Genomic DNA, 17,753 nt, shown 5'->3' with positions numbered 1-17,753 from the left:
GCCAGGTTACCATGGCATTTGTAACCGCACGTTTGAGCTGTGCGAGAGCCTGTCTTTTTCCTTTCAACCTTCTTTCTCCTGGGAAAAGTTGTGAAAAGGCAATTAGGGAAATATGTTTGTGCCAAAAAGTCATTCAACATTTTTTAACCTATTCTTCTACTGCTTTGCAGTTGTATTTTATAACAGGTTTAAGTGAGACTCGACAAAAAAAAAAAAGTGCCCAGTTTAGACACTTTCAAAGAGAAGAGTTATCGTTTCATTCGCCTTACTTTGCAGGCAAATGTGTTGACTGCTTATTTTATAAAGCTGTGTTTCATTTCTCTTGTGACAGTCAAAGGTCGGAAGTGTCATTCTCTCCCACTCAACTCAACAGGGTGTTATTAAGTGGACCGTGAAACGGGCCTCTAACTCGACCGAGCTTGCAGACCCGGTGTGGCCGGTTTTGGCCTCGGCGTGGGGCCGTGCTGGGGGAAATGACGGTAGCAGTGCCACAGCCTGGTCAGTGGGGAGATTACATCACAGGCATTTAGCAGACACTCTTATCCAGAGCGACTTTCACAATGTTTTACATTGCATTTACATTGCACCCATTTATACAGCTGGATATGCACTGAAGCAATACAGGTTAAGTACCTTGCTCAAGGGTACAATGGCAGTGTCCTACCCGGGAATCGAATCTTGAAGACGAACTCCGTACTACACAGCCATGCTACACGGGGATGTGGCACACGCGGTGCCTGTGATCTTCAGCCAGCTCTCCGGCATGCCCTCGGGGTCCCACTTCCTGCCTTGCTGTGCCTTATCCCCTGCACATCGCCCCCTGCCTGTCGGTGGGCTGTGTTACAGTATGGTGTCAGTACCCATGCTTATGAAGGGTTATTTTTTTCCTTCTATGTTTAATTGTATTTTTCATGTAGATAACATGGTGTTTTTTTTGTTTTTTTTTTACAGTAAGTGACATTATGTCCTGCGTGCCAGTGAATATAATCTTAATCACATTTTTGCTAATGATTCAGTAAACCACTTTTTGTGTTGTATATTAGTATCCTGAAGGATTTCCATATGTACATTTATTTTCCCTCATCAGTAATAACCTACATGTGTCTTGTGTCGATGCGTGCTGTCGAGATGAAATATAATCTTTTTTTAAAATGAACTAAATGGTTTAGACTTCATTCAAAATTGGTTTTTGACTGTTTTCCATCATACTAAAGCTGTGTCATTGTAGTCAACTTATAATGGACTGTAAATTAACATATTGTGCAGTTGCTTTGGTAATTTCATTTGCACAGAGAATTTTGGAGTTCTGTGCAAGTCTTCAGAATTGCTGTTCTCAATCAGTCTCACAGGTACAATGAACTTTTAATTGACGTTTGACTACAGATAAATTGCATCATGTTTACCCAAAATGAATCCTCTGATGCAAACAAGTTCCCATATTGAAACTACAACGGTTGTCGGGAATACGGGTTTGTTTGGAAACGTGAGTGGCGGTTGTGAGAATGCAACCATTGTTGTAGTTTTAATCTGATGAAAAACACCTTTTCAATGTACAAAAATGCCAAGATACTCTCACATACAAAGCACTGTCTGTAAGTCATTCATTCATATCTTGGCCTTCCATTAAAAGTATTGATATCAATATTGGCTAGCTTAGCTCACACAAATTTAACAAGCAGTATTCCAAAGCAATGCTACCCAATGTTTCCTAAATTGTTTCAAGTAATGTGGCCCTGTGTGTACAAGCATACAGTACATTAATGAGGCAAACATGTGGATTGGTCTGTAAGATCCAATATGTATTTAATAGGCCTCAATATGTCAAATTTTATCTGTATTTATGTATGTGCATGCTGCAAGGGAAATGTCCCCATGGGGATAAAATCCGTAATGAAAAACACCTCAAGAATGTATGGGTGCTCAGGAGCGCCTCACCTCCCCGATGAACTCCTCCTAAACAGTCCCACCCACAAGTAAACAAGCACATGTGTCTGAACAAGCACCATATTGAGGGTCAGAGACCCTGCATGGCTACAGGCCTAACATTTCCCTTGAGTTTGAATGCAATCTGTGACCTTTAAGTGAGTGAGTGAAAATCTTAATGTCTATACAGATAACGGTGTTGAAGCCTGATAGCTGAAATCTACTTTTTTAGAACCAGTTCCAGTTTTGAGCAGAAACCAACATGGTACGATTTGGTTTTTCTGTGTGGAAAATATTTTGACTGAAGGTGGAGGTTACAAATGGCTGGCTTTGGCAATTATCTGTCTACAGATATCATCCTGTTGTAGAAGCAGAGACAAACATCCATGCTTTTTATAGGTATTTAAAAGCTGAACTGAATTACCTCCTTACATATCCATGTTTGATCAGGTTAGAGAGTTAATTCAGGAATCTTTTGATAAGTGCATAGCCCTGCGTCCAACTACATAAGTTCACTTTAATCAATAAGTACATGGTCAGCATTTAAGTAGGCCAGTCCTTGTCATAAATGAGCCTGACCCCCCTTTCCTTCTACACCTTAACTCAGCATCACCCAATCAGGGCAGACATCCTCAAACCATGCTGGGTAAGGTATTGGTGGTGGTTCATTGGTTGTGTGTTTTTAGCTGGCTTCCTTTAATCCTCTGGCGCTTAAACTGGAAGTGGGTAACACTTTTGCAAGTTCTGGCTCGTCCATCTCTCTCTCTTTTCTGGTATTTCCTAATTAACTGTTTAATGTTTTGTTTAATGTCTTCTGTTTTGTAATTCAGAAGTAGTGATCCTGCAATCAATAAAGAATATATGATTTAAATCATGAAACTAATTGACTCCTCCTTAATCTTAAAACCTGATATAGAGCAGTTTGTTTGACTTGTTGTCTGATTCCACCAGTTTACTGTAGACTTGCCTATTAATAAATTAGGTAATTTAATTGATAGTTCTCATTTTTAATTATTTTAGAGCAAATTAAATATAGCTATTCTCATTTTTTATTTATATCCTCAGTTTTTATTTATTCATATGTGACTACTCTTAGTAATCATCAGAACCATCATCATGGTAGGCTATTAGAAGCCAAATCAAAATGACAATGAGGTCAAAATAATATGGTGGAATTGGCATAATAGCATCAAGAGCAACATATGCCAGCTTTAGCCTGCTTATGTATTATGATTTAGTCACGATTAATCATCAAGAACAATGAACACAAGAAAGCTATGGCAGGAAACATTGTTATTAGTAATATTAATTGTACTAATATCAAAATAATATAATCAAAACAATAATGCCAGTGGATTCATATAATCCTAGGTCAAGGTTTAATACTGAGTTTAACGTGAACTGTCACCATGTTTAAATGTCATTGTTCTCTAAAAGAGGACTGCTTGATTATTGCTGTGAACAATACCTTTTTTTTCTTTTCTTTTTTTTGTAAAGCCACACATCCTCCCACAATCGGCTGCTTGCAGGCATGCTTTAAAATGGTGTTTGTTAAATGCATATTGAACGTATATTTTGGAAATCCCAACACAGCAATAATGAAGAGTCCTTCTAAAGAGAACTGTGTGGAATTGGAGACAGTTTACACATGGGATCTTCAGTATGATTTTATTTTATTTCACCATTGTTTTAATACAAAAAATGTAAAACAAAATTAACATTTTTTGGATTTAGTTTTTCAATTTTCCAATTTTGCACAAATAACTATACACTTCTTTGTGCAAGTACAGTTTTCATTATACAATTTTTCAAAAGCATTTTTATTAATTTACTTCATGATGGTTGTTATACAAACATGATTTCCTGCCCATCTGTACCAAAAAATGGCATTTAAAATTTTTTCGCATTTTTTGGAAATAAGGCTAAATGCACATTCCACACAAACACATTTGACTTCACAAAATATTTCAAAAACATTTTTATTAATTCATTTCACCATGTTTGTAATACAAGTATATTTTCCCATCCATCAAAATGGGATTTTAAATTTCTTCACATTTTTTGGAAATAAGGATATATAGCCTTAAGCTTTTTGTCATTGTTGTTATTTCACCATGTTTGTAATACAAGCATAATTTACTGTCCTCCTGTAGCAAATAAATGGCATTTAAAATGTTTGACAATTTTTCTTGGACATAAGGCATTTTGCCATTTTGTACACACAAAAAAACAAATTTTTCATTATAAACATTTACAAAAACATCTATATTCCTATAAGGTAGTAATACAGCCAAGATTTCCTATCAATAAGTACCAAAATAATGCATTACAAGTATTTTTATAACATTTTTTGGACATAAACCCTAAGGCATTTTATAGGGGAAAAGTCATTACAACATGGAATTTTACGAAGGAAATAATAACGAGCCAAACCTGTATTGTGTTAAGTTTAATACAGTTATCTAACTTAATGATCTGGTAACAGCTGAACAAACGCTGCAGCAACAACATAAACGTTTACTCATAAACTTGAGTTTGGAAAACTAGGTCCAAGTTAAAAAAAACATAAGTTATCTTTTAAGAGAGGTTTTTCTTATCTCCTATCTCTAATACCTAGGCCTAGACAGTTTTATTTATTGCCCAAAATTCATAAGCCTCCTGAATGGACAGTTCCCTTCCGAGTTCCATGCGGTCGACCAATTGTCAGTGGCTGTGGGAGTGAGTCCTACAACATAGCGGAGTACATTGATTACTACATTAATCCTCTATCACAGAAACATGGGAGTTATGTTAAGGATACATATGAGTTTGTTAATAAATTTAAAAAGCTGTGTATTCCTGCTAATGCCCTCCTGTTCTCTATAGATATAAACTATCTGTACACCAAAATAGAGAGGTCCGCAGGCTGTAGCGGAGGCACTTAAGAAATTTCCGGATCCCACACGACCAGATGGGGCAATTTTGGACCTACTGGAGCTGAGCCTAAACACAAATGATTTTGAGTTCAATGGTAAATATTATCTACAAATTCATGGTATGGCTATCGGTAAGAAATTTGCACCAGCCTTTGCCAATCTATATATGAACCTCTGGGAGGAAACAGCTTTCCTGAAATGCAAGGTTTTGCCATGGTTGTACCTGAGATATTTAGATGATATTTTTGGCCTCTGGGTGGGTTCGAAATTTATGAATTTATAGAAATCTTGAATTCCCATCATACGGCAATTACAATTTCACATTATTTACAAACTGATAAAATTGAGTTCTTAGACACGCAGGTATTCTTCACTCATAAGGTGGGGGAAACTAAAAGATTGGCTACAAGGGTATTCTTCAAGGAAACTGATAGACATGCTCTCTTTCATAAATCCAGTTTCATAGGAGAAGCACAGAACACACTGCAGTGTAGACTAAAACAACATATATACCACATTGACAAGGGGGATAAAGCCACAGTTTTATATTCACATTTCAAAACACATGGGTTGAAGAATTTAGTTATGGAAGGTCTGGAGACTAATAAGAATTGGTCCAAGGTCCAACCCCAAAGGGCAGAGAGGAGATGGATAAGATTACTTAATACCATCAATCCCTTACGACTTAATGAATAGTATTAACTTACTCAGAATCTGTCACCATCTAGTGGCGCAAATATATCCTGACAGCTCCGGAACCACTCCCTGGGGTTTATGAATTTTAAAATAAACACAACGGCGTTAAACTTATGAGGTGGTATCTATGAAATAATTTATTTATTTATGCATGTTGCTATTTATGTGTTGCTGTGCCAATTGGTGTTCACTTACAATTGCATGTACTACATAAATGATTTGCCAATAAGTCTATAACCTTAATCCCAATTTAGGGTAATTTTGAAGCTCTTGTATATATTTTTTGTAAAAGAACTTCATATGTAGATACTTACCTCGTAAGTTCTGAAGCTGGATGTAGCCCAGGGTATTAGGTTATCCCCATGAGGGGAAAGTTGACAACATAATTCTTACCAGTTAGTCTTGACCTAGCGTCCAAGGGGCACTACAGGCAATATTCTGGTCATGGTTTATGAATTGAATTAAATAATTAAGGGTATAACTACAAGAATTATAAGACAGTGTACATACTATGTATTTATGTGTTGCATTTTATAATTACTTGCATGCCTGATTAATAGTGTGAATACTCACCTGGTTTTGTGATATTATATTAATATTGATATTTATTAGAGATAATAATTATTCCTGTAAGTATCCCCCTCTTCCCAGGATAAAGAGGTATACCCCCATCTGGCCTGGTAGAGTACCTGAAGAAAATAATGGAGTCATAATTTTCACCAGTTGGAGTAATGACCTAGTGTCTAAAATAATAGTGAATAAAATAATATTGGAGCAATTCCACCTAGACTCTTGTTCTAACCTTAACCCAACTACTGACTCCAGCCTCAACTTAACCTATGGGCCCCCTGCCCCCCTTACCAAGTATTTACTTCCTCTTAAATTTTTCTCATCCTTCCCTTGTTGGTTTGTGGGGGGGGCTCAAGGAATTGCGTGATGGTGTCACCCGATGCGGTCCGCACCCCCCCTAGTGACGCCTCTGAATTACATCAAAACTCCTTCTTTCACTCAGATTCCAATATCTAAGCTTCAGTATTTATACTTTTCGCTGCTCAACTTTTTCTGGGCAATGTTTCCACATAGACATGCATTGTGGAATGTTCAGAGTGGCCGTTCAAATTCAAATTCCAACTGCCACTCTGAACATTCCACAATATCTTCCTCTGTCGCACCAACCACCTGTATGTCCTACCTCACCATGTCCCGACTAAGCTATGCAAACATGAAGCCTGCAAGGTTTAGCAACCTGAAGTCTGGCACCCACATAATAATCAGATGAACACTTTCAGTTTTTTTCTCTAGTTTTAGTTTTATTATTGAATTATGGCTATCATGATCAGTGATTAGGGTGACCAAATCCATATGATCCAAATGCAGGACAGCATGCCGATTTTGCGGGACAGTAAAGTAATAGCTACTGAATACTTTGTAAGAGTAATGTACCCATAATTTATAAAGCTCTGTTCAGCACAAAGTCGACTTTGCATTGGCGGCAACCACACTTCACAATTTCTGCAGGAATTGTCTAGTTCCCCGACATATAGGCTAGCGCCTCGTAGCTATGTAGGCTATTGTCTGATGTCATTGTAGTGTTTTCAGGCGACAAGCTGTCAAGGCAGCCACGTGATCTCCAGCTTGAAATAGGCTACTGATTTGCTACTTCCTGATTTGATACAAGTACAGGCGTAACAATGTGTCAGCTAAATGTTTTCAGTCTACTCTGCGCAGTTTACGTCTTGAGTGCTGTCCGTAAGTATTTTGTATTTTGTGAAATTTATAGCGATAGTCTACTGTGCTGTTCACCATTTCAACATGATTTAGAGAGAGCAGCATAAGGCCGGTTTAAATAACATATTACTTTTAAATGTTGAAAGGTGTCGATGTTGGTTTTGGGTGAGGGGTTTTAAATATGATTATAAAAATACTGAATTCCTGTCAGCTACACCCCAGTAAGCACACATGGTCGCCGCGACGTCTGCACGATGTAATTGAATCCATTTGGTATTTAGAACTTTAGGGCCAGCGAGTAAACGCCATACATTCTGCGTCGAGGTAACTTGTGTGTCACTCTTTCTGTGATCAAAGATGTTGCTGCGCTCTTCAGTTCAGAAAATTCTGTCCAGTGGGAATACAGGAAGGCACTATTGCTATCAACGCCAGTTCCTTGCTTTTATTTCTTTCTTTCTATGAAAGAGGAGAAAAGAACGTCTTTGAATCCCACAGAATAAATTCAGATGCAAGCCACACCTTTCAACGAAGCCGGTACTTCTCTAGCGGCATTGCATTCTCCTGATTTTGAACACAAAGTTTTTTTTTTTATTGTGTCAGCTTGTATTGTTGTAACAGTATACCAGTGTCACATGGATTGCTGTTGGTGGTAGTCCGCACTTTTTTAACCCAATAAAGCAGTTGATTACTCCGTTCTCTAACAACCTGAATCTGTACTCTGAACTGGCGATTATCTGAAAGTGAAAACTAGACCAGCATATCCTGTTGCTCACCAGCACCAGAGGTGGGGACCCTTATTCTAAAAGTTCCTGCCATGAAATTAAGACGCCATTGTGTGTTGTGCTCTTCCTTTATAGCGAAAAAAAAGTTTGTTTGATGGCTGTTGGTTGCTTGGCAGCTTGTGTTTAAAAAAAATGCTTTTAAATTTTGTTTGACTGTTTCAGGGGCAGACCTCCGCTTCGCCTCCTATTATGGCAGTCACATGGTGCTGCAGAAAGCACCGGAACAGGCAGTGCTGTGGGGATACGGGTCAAACGAGTACAAAGTCACTGTCTTTTTGGTAGGAGAACTGGAGTTCCACAGCCAAGTTGTGGTTGTGCAAAATGGTGAGCAGCCTGGGGATGCCTCTTTTTTTTTGTGTGAAAGGGGACGCTGACTTTCATCTTTCACCACAGATGGCACATTTTGGACATTGCCTCCTTGGTTCCAAAAACCTGGATATCCTGTTAGACAAGTATAACTACATCTGTAAACCTGTGATTCCAAACCAAAGATTACCCAAGTTACTCCCACACCTCCCCTCTCACTTTTGTAGATCAGATCACAGTAGATACCACAACCTCACAGTTTCAGTTCACTCCCTTCTGGTGTTCTGCACTGTATTTACTTGTTATGATCTCTGCAGAACATAAAGCATAAACTGCACTAGTCTTAAAATGAGTTTGAAAAAAAATGAGGGAAAAAAAGTAACATATTTGCATTTATTGTTGAAGCAAAGTTCAGGAAAAATGTTGTGGGTGCCCTGAACAGGGCAGACCTGAATGTGTCGCCTGTTGCTCAGGGACATGGAGGGTGACTCTGCCCCCACAGACAGCCGGTGGCCCCTATAATGTGACGGCTATCCAGCAAGATGCCCAGGTCACCCTGACGGACCTCCTGTTCGGGGACGTGTGGCTGTGTGGCGGGCAAAGCAACATGGCCTTCCCTCTTTCTCAGGTGACAACATTTTATGCCTTTCTCAATTTTTTTTCTCAATTCCTATGTTTCCTTATCTCCCCAATTTGGAATGCCAGGTCACAGCAACAGGCCCATCCCATTGCTGCGGCATCCAATGTGAACTCAGGTGTGCAGTCTGTTAATGTGTGTGTGTGCTCTGTAAACTCAGGAGTGCAGTATATTAGTGTGTGTGTGTGCTCTGTAAACTCAGGGTGCAGTCTGTTAGTGTGTGTGTGCTCTGTAAACTCAGTAGGGAAGTGTGTTGGTGTGTGTGTGCTATGTAAACTCAGGAGGGAAATGTGTTGTTGTGTATGTGCTCTAAACTCAGGGTGCAGTCTGTTAGTGTGTGTGTGTGCTCTGTAAACTCAGTAGGGAAGTGTGTTGGTGTGTGTGTGCTCTGTAAACTCAGTAGGGAAGTGTGTTGGTGTGTGTGTGCTCTGTAAACTCAGGAGGGAAGTGTGTTAGCATGTGTGTGCTCTGTAAACTCAGGGTACAGTGTGTTAGCATGTGTGTGCTCTGTAATCTCATGAGGGCAGTGTACTGTATCTCTCCCTCCGGAGCAATGCTGTGACTAATAACTTCGAATCGCGGCCACAATCTGCGCTTAAACGATCCGAGGTGGCACATTTTATGATTGTAAGTCTGACAGGTAATTCCAGTACTAAGGTAAACCCATTACGGCTCTCTCACCACCCTCCCAGGTGTTCAATGCATCAGCAGAGAAGGCTCAAGCAGCAAAATATCCGGATGTAAGGATCTTCATGGCCGCCTTAGAGCTAAGCCAAGAAGAGCTGATTGACCTGCGCAAGGTGCAGATGCCCTGGTCTGTCCCCTCTGCAGGTAAAGGTGTTTCTATGGTATTACTTCACATTTCTGTTATTTTTCCAGTGTTTTACCAGTTTTATGTAGTTTACTGGTATTTATTTATTTATTTATTTATGTAAGTAGTAGGTCTAAGCAAGTAGGTCTACACATAAATAGTGCAATTACATCACCTACACAAAATGTGTGAAATAAGACTAATCACAAAAAGTTTGCAATGGTGTAGGCTTATAAAATGAATGGCTAAAACATTAACTCAAATTAAATAAAAATGCACATCATTTAGCATTTACTGTTACAACTTTTCCAAATGGAATGGTGGCACTCAAAAGTACATCTGTCAGATCTGGCATGACATCCAGTAGCTACTTAATTCCGTTTTTTATGTGCTAGAATATTCCAACTATTTGTTTACCTCAGGCATTGACATTTTTTGCCTGCAAATACTGGTCTATGTTGTTGTTCATGCCTGTATGGATTCATTGCAAACTGCAAAATAACTCCATTAGTATGCAGTGTACAAGGAGGATACTGTTGGACCTGTTTGCTAAAATACATTTTTCGTGTTTGACATACAGTACATTCCGTGTCACATTCCTTCCTCTACCTGGTGTATTATACTAATTGCTTGTACTGTATGACGTTTGCAGATGATCCGTAATTATATAATCACCCAGCTGAATTTGACAATTCAATGCCTACAGTACGTCAGGGATTTAGATGGTAATGCTAGTTGAAATCATTCTGGGTGTGCCCGAGACAAAGTGGTGTCCCTAAGTATGCATACTGAGGACGCAACATTGATAAGAAAATTCAGTTTCCAAACCTGTCTGGTGGAGACAGCAAGCGTCTGGCTATAACAGGATGCTGTTTGTCTGATCTCGCTTGCGTAGACCTAGTGGGCAACTTCTCCGCAGTCTGCTGGCTGTTTGGGCGCTATCTGTACAAGATCCTGGGGTACCCGGTGGGGCTGGTGGAGTCCTGCTGGGGGGGGACCCCTGTGGAGGCCTGGTCCTCCACCCGGGCGCTCCAGAAGTGTGGCCTGGACGGACTGGAAATGGAAGCCAAAAGGTGATGCAACGGGACTGACTGACTGACTGATCAACTAATAGACCAACTGATTGACGACTGACTGACCAACTAATAGGCCAACTGATTGACTGACTGACTGACTGACCAACTAATAGACCAACTGATTGACTGACTGACCAACTAACAGACCAACTGATTGACTGACTGACTGACTGATCCACTAATAGACCAACTGATTGACGACTGACTGGGCAACTAATAGACCAACTGATTGACTGACTGACCAACTGACCGACGAACTGGCTAACCGACTGACTGATTGATTAACTAACTGACTGACTGACTCGCTGTCTTACTGCTTCATATGTTTCAATCCCACCATCAAACAACCTGGGTGCATCCCAATAAAATGTATCCTCCTTTCCTCTACTACCACCTCGTCTCCTCTGTGCCCCGTAAACCGGTCTGTGTGTCCTCCCTCCCTCCAGTGACCCAATATTGGAGGAGACGAGCGAAGCAGCTTCAAACTTGGCTTCTCGTCTCCTCCAGCTATGGGACTTTTTGTGGGCTATGCAAAAATATAACGATTATGATTGTGGCTGTTTCATCAAATCGAAGGTTACTTCAAAAATGCACAAACATCGCAATTTTCTTAACACCTCCTCGTTCTCTTTTCCTCCACGCACCTCCCCTCCTTTCCTCCGCGTACCTCTGGGTAGGAGACGAGTAGTAGTAGGGGAGTGGAAGAAAGGAGTGGAGGAGTGAAAAGTAAAGGGATGCACCCCTACATAATCAATTTGTCTGTTTTTGGAGACAAATAAACTGCTAAATAATCACATAATTCGTACAAAAAAGGCAAATATTGCCGTAGAAAGTCCTATTTCATTCTGGAAACCAGTACTAAAAGAGTACTAAACTCTCCATTGCTTTGTTGATGCACAGACACAGGGTGACAGCCTATGTAAGATAATGCATCTTACAATAAAAAGTGGTTAGGCAATTTGCTTCTGAATCTATGCATAAACCCCATGACAATTGAAGGGCTGTTTACATGAACTGAGCTGTAGCTATAATAAGTACTAAATACTGAATACTAAATACTAGTACTAATGTGTTTGTAAATGGCAGTAAACAAAACCACAAGAACATGGACTTGTTTCTTCGGTTGATTAATTGTTTATAACGCGATCTGTCCCTCAAGGTGCCGTTCTGTCAGACCAGGTCTGTTTGCTTTCTGATGAACGAAGCACAACATGAACACCATCTGGATGTTTCCACGGGCACTGCTCAGCCATGCCCTCGTAAGAATCTTCTCTGTCTTGCAGATTCTTTTATATCGCCTCGTTGCCAAATAAATATGGACCGTCACCAAAGAGAGAGAACTCTGTGCTCTGGAACGCCATGATCCACCCCTTCCTCAACATGACAATCAAGGGAGCCATCTGGTATCAAGGTCAGGGTGCTGAGAGGGTTTTTTTATGTACATAACCAAGGTTCTGTTTTGTCTGTCTGTGACTATGTTTTTTTTTTTGTTGTTTTTTTTTTCTCCACAACAGCCAAAATCCAACAAGTTAGCTGCAGCAGAACCTATTCTGTACAGAACCTATTCGGTTCTTGATTAACTATTAACTAAAACCAGAAAACCTTTTTTATTCTTAAATTGGAAAACGGACCAAAGTCTTAAAAATCAAATGCATTTTGGTGTGAACTGTGGTGTTGCTGTTTTTTTAATTTCTCCTTGGTACAGAATTAATTGCGCAAGCAAGCCTAAGGTCAGTCATGCAACTGTGTGACATCAGAGGGATTCTAATTTTATGCTCTTAGTTCTTTTTTCACCTGAAAAATAATAAGTGACATGTAAGTACTTGTAGGCCTACTGGTTATTATATGCGCGTTATTATATGTTGCTTTGGCCGGCCCAGGTGAGGATAACACCGCGTATCACCTGGACAAGTACGCCTGCTCCTTCCCCGCCATGATCGACGACTGGAGGGAGGCCTTCCACCTGGGCTCCAGGGGCCAGACCGCCCTGGACTTCCCATTTGGATTCGTACAGGTGAGCCCCAGCCTCGCTTGCCTCCGTACTCAAGCAGGCAAGGCCGGAACATTCCGGATCCTCGTTTCCATCACTGCTGAACTTACTTTCCTCATCTGTTCATCTGTAGAAATTGCAGGGAAGTCATTTTCTAACAGTTAGAGAGGAATGAACTATAAATAAAAGTTTTTCATTTAGCTTCAGGGTTCCCAAGCTTTGGAACGCTTGTCCCTCTGAAAGGAATCGTTCGCTTAATTATGAAACATACGTCATGCCTCTGTTAACATGTCTTTCTCAACATAGCAGTGAAATACTTAGTTCAGCGATAAAAACCGTGTACTTGCTGTAATGGCAGTAACATGGTTGCTTGGTCTTGGCTGGTTTAATCGATTGATTGACTTATTGTTGGTTAAATTGGTGTTGGTGGTGTGGCGGCGGTTCTGGTTCGTCCCCAGCTGTGCACGTACAACAAGAGCGCAGAGAGCGACAGCTTCCCAGAACTCCGCTGGCACCAGACGGCAGACTACGGCTTCAGCCCAAACCCCCGCATGAAGAACACTTTCATGGCCGTCGCTCTGGACTTGCCTGATGAAAAGTCCCCTTGGGGCAGGTAAGGCACAGGGAGAACTCAACATGACTTTGTATCAGAAACGGGTCTGGGCCTGTATCCATAAAGCATCTCAGAGTAGAAGTGCTGATCAGGTTTCCCTTGTCTAACCTTATAATTGCATATGCTACTAATTACGTAATTACATTATGAACTAAAAGGCGGAAGTGATCTTGGATCTTTATGAATACAGGCCCTGTGGTGATAATTATACGTGCCCAACATATTGTTCCTTTTCAGTCATCAATGGGGGTCCTGGTATCTTGGCTAAATTCCCAACCTAACTCTCTCAAACTACCACCAAGTCTTCCGCTGATTTAATTGGCTAAAAATAACTCTCTCCCTCTCCACCTCAGTGGTGAGCGTTCTGGTGCAGACTGGAAAGTACGAGTAGAAAACCCTTAGAGCAGTTTGTCTGGGTCTTCCTCCTTCGGAGAGCAGTCATGGGTCTTCTGAAAGTGGACCGTCTATGTGTTGCAGTATCCACCCACGCGACAAGCAGGACGTGGCCTACAGGCTGACGCTGGGGGCGCGAGCCGTGGTCTACGGCGAGAAGGGCGTGGCCTTCCAGGGCCCATTTCCTGTCAACGTCCTGCTGAAAGGAGACCTTATCACCGTCACCTACACTCAAGCAGTTTCTGTCGCTCCGTCCAAATCTGCATTTGAGGTAAAGCTTGTGCACGTTGCATTCGTTGTCATAGCATGAAGAGAAGTTTCAGCTGTTCCCTTTTCTCACCTCCCTGCCTTCTGTTTCCCACCCAGATCTGCTGCACCAAAGAAATAAATCCCTGCAACTCCAATTCAACATGGCTGCCGGCTCCCATAATGCAGTGGGGCCACAGCTACATCCAGGTGTCCACCGCCACGTGTGAGAACGCGGTGGCAGGCCTGCGTACCTGGAGGGACGGCCCAGTGACTTCAGCCGCACGGTGTGACACGCGGCGAAGGCTGCGCCGCCCCCTTTCACCAAAACCTGGCCGAGCATGGAGCAGCGAGACTGAGCCAAGAGCTACAGGCTTTTTACCGTTTTCATTTACTTTTTTTTTGGAGAGTCGGAGACTGAGGATGCACACAGGTTTTTTGCCGTTTTCTTTTACTGTTTCGGGGGGGGCCATTGTCACCTGTCTCTTATTGCGCTGTCCACGTCCGTCCGAATGTATTTTTCTGTGATACAGTGACTGTTCTACGAACAACAGACTGAACGGCGCTACAGGAAAGCTGCTGGCAGTTAGCAGGAGAGGTAGCATCAATCTCTCACTGCTGACAGCTGGTACCCTGTGGGTACCGGGCATGTGGCTGTGAGAACCCAGCATGCCAATGATCTGAGAAACCCTGGCCAGTGTAAAACCACCCTACCCCCTAGGCTGGTGAGACGGATTGGGTGCAGACCTATTGCTGCAGACGCCTGTGGTCATAGTCTACCAATGGCAGAGTGGAAAAAACCCTCTTGAACCTGGAGCCCTCTGCTGGTACTCAATTTACTACATTACATTACATTACAGGCATTTAGCAGACACTCTTATCCAGAGCGACTTACACAATGTTTTTTATAGCATTTGCATTGCACCCATTTATACAGCTGGATATATACTGAAGCAATGCAGGTTAAGTACCTTGCTCAAGGGTACAACGGTAGTGTCCCACCCGGGAATCGAATGAAGACCAGCTCCTTACCCATTATACTACACTGCCACTCTGTAATAATAATCACTACCTCAATAGTAATAGTAATACTTTTATTTGATGACTGAGGTGATTGGTGTTCCAGAAATGTAACTATAGTGCCATAGTTCAGTGAACCATGGAGGGTGATCACTGCACAGATTCCTGAGTTGAAGTCTTTTTTGTAATGTGTTCATACCAAAGCACAGCATTACTGTGATGTACCGCCTCACTTAGACACTTTATCAATGTACAATTTGCACTGTAAATGAACATTCTTGAATATTCTCTGTCAATTGTCAGGTTGTTATACTCATTTGTAAAACAAATGTACTACAAAGCATGTGTGCTGATTTTCTCAATTGCAAAGGACAGAATGATGAACCTGCAGGTCATGTTTGTATCATCAGTCTGGATCTTTGCCCTTTAGTAAATTTACTTGTAAAAAGCTTCTGCTCTCTTTTGAAATTAATATCTCAATTTGAAATGCCCAGTTGCAAGTTACCACTCTAAAAAATGAACAGGCAGCAGGGAAATTGTACATTCATTTCTAGTTTTCATTTTACATGAGGGGTGGTGAAGGAGATTTTAACAAAAATAACAAAACATGATCAGTTAAAATGTTCTTTTCTGCACTATGCTTCATTAACCTCTACTGTAGCACCCTTTTTAAACACAAGCCTGAAATAACGTACCCAACACAAAATGTTTACTATTCTTGAACCCTTTTGACTACTGCCATAATTCTGGACTTTTCTGAAAGGTAACCCTTAGGAGTTTGTTTTCAAAGAGTCAGAATTACTCTAAATATTACGGAAAGTAAGTAACAGAAGCTCAAATACAGTGGAAGTGGATGTTTTTCTCACCTAAAAGATTTTGTTTTGAGTGGATACAGATGCTTGTGGGTGTGAGAATCTAGTACCTTTGAGTACCATGCTGACTTCTTTAATCCATTATCCACACAAACTTTGACAGAATTGTCATCAGTGGAGATTTTAATTTGCATATAGTTATTGACACTGGCTCTAAGGCTATTGGACCTATTGAATTCAATGGCTTTTATTAAGCATGTTTAAGGACCAACCCAAAACCGTGGTCATATCTTAGATCTGGTCATTTATAGAGGACTTGTAAGTGATTTGCATATTGTTAATACTCCCACATCTATCCACTACTGCATATTATTTTTTTAATACCACGATTGATTGCAAACAACTCAAAACAGAGCATACTGCTATGAAGCACCATATTACTCCTTCACTAGCTCAGCAGTTTATCTCTTGTCTCTGTACCCATCCAAATCCAGTTTTTCCATCCCCCTGCACGGATTTAGTTAATCATTTCAACTCTTTACTGAAAACTAGTATTGACTCTGTAGTTCCCGCTAAGGTAAAAAAAGATTTTCTCGAAAACAGGCACCACCATGGAGGAACTAAAATATCCTGCAGCTTAAGCAATGTTGTTGTAGGGCAGAGTGGAGATGGAGGAAAAATAAATCGCAGGTGTGTGATGACATATTTAGAGACAAACTGACTGCCAAACAGCACTATTTTTTCTAAAATTATTTTAAAATAACAAAAATTATAATGGATAATTTAAATAACCCCAGAAAGCTCTTCTCCACTACCAACCACCGTCTCAAGCCCGTGTCCACAAGAGGAGGTTTTCTCAATATCAAAACGTGCAGAATTTGCTTCTTTTCCAAAGGCAATGTTCAAAATGTTCATTCTGATATAAAAATACCTACCAATGAGTTTGTTGTAATTGAGCCCCCTATTCCTCCTTCGCAGTCTTCTTAGATTGTTTTGAAATTATTAACCATGACAAGAGCCTTGGATGGTTTTAAAAAGGAACTCAAGACATATTTTTTCAGCATTGCTTTTGCACTAATTCTTACTCGTCCTGTTTTAATATCTTACTTTAATTAAATGAATTAACTTCTACTTTTTGTTGAATAGTATTTCTTTTAATACTATTTAATGCCTTTTATGTTCTTCATTTATCTGTTAGTTAGTTGTGAAGCATTTTGTGTTGCACCAAGGTGTATTAAATGTGCTATATAAATACAGGATGATTGATTGATTAATTGATTAAATAACTTGCAGGAGAAACAATGTGTGTCCTTTTATGTGAGCCTAACAAACTATACACCATTAGAAACATAATTTTATTGGCCAAAATTCTTCTTAGTTGTCACTATAATAGCATGCCATTAGCTGACTGTCTACTGGACAGAATTATACTGTTCAGGTCAAATTGTTGCTGGCGCACAGAGAGTCCCATTGGCTATACTGAGGGACTGCTGGGCCAGTACTCATCAGAGAAGCTTGTAGGCGGGCTCATCTTGTTTCAGAGAGTCTATACAAACCAGAGATAATAACATTTGCATGTACACAATACTTTCATGGTGTATGCAACAGCAAAACGGACAACAATAATTCAACAAAGGACAACGGACATTCTATCAATGTTTCTTCAAATGAGCACATTTCTGGGAATAAAAATCACTGTGGACTTTGTTCGCTGGATTCTTGCCCTGATAAGGATACCAGCTTTACCGTAATTCATGTTGTCTGTTCCAAAACACATAAAAATGAGGACCTCCCAAACTTGTTTT

The 17,753-nt window shown here is 40.5% G+C and overlaps 1 protein-coding gene across 1 annotated transcript; it reads left to right on the top strand.

Annotated features, from left to right (window-relative positions):
- Positions 1-7,317: 7,317 nt before the first annotated feature.
- Positions 7,318-16,935, top strand: LOC135236759 (sialate O-acetylesterase-like). The gene is made up of 11 exons (XM_064303274.1): positions 7,318-7,796; positions 8,207-8,368; positions 8,824-8,978; positions 9,680-9,818; positions 10,694-10,871; positions 12,158-12,285; positions 12,755-12,888; positions 13,323-13,477; positions 13,955-14,141; positions 14,237-14,386; positions 16,927-16,935. The coding sequence occupies exons 1-11, from the start codon at positions 7,769-7,771 to the stop codon at positions 16,933-16,935; spliced, it is 1,425 nt and encodes a 474-aa protein (XP_064159344.1). The 5' UTR covers positions 7,318-7,768.
- The last annotated feature ends 818 nt before the right edge of the window (positions 16,936-17,753 follow it).

The sequence above is a fragment of the Anguilla rostrata genome, chromosome 12 (genome assembly GCF_018555375.3).
Source record: "Anguilla rostrata isolate EN2019 chromosome 12, ASM1855537v3, whole genome shotgun sequence".
NCBI classification, from domain to species: Eukaryota; Metazoa; Chordata; class Actinopteri; order Anguilliformes; family Anguillidae; genus Anguilla; species Anguilla rostrata.
Note: the sequence above shows the minus strand (reverse complement) of the source record. Positions and strands in the feature narration are given on the sequence as shown.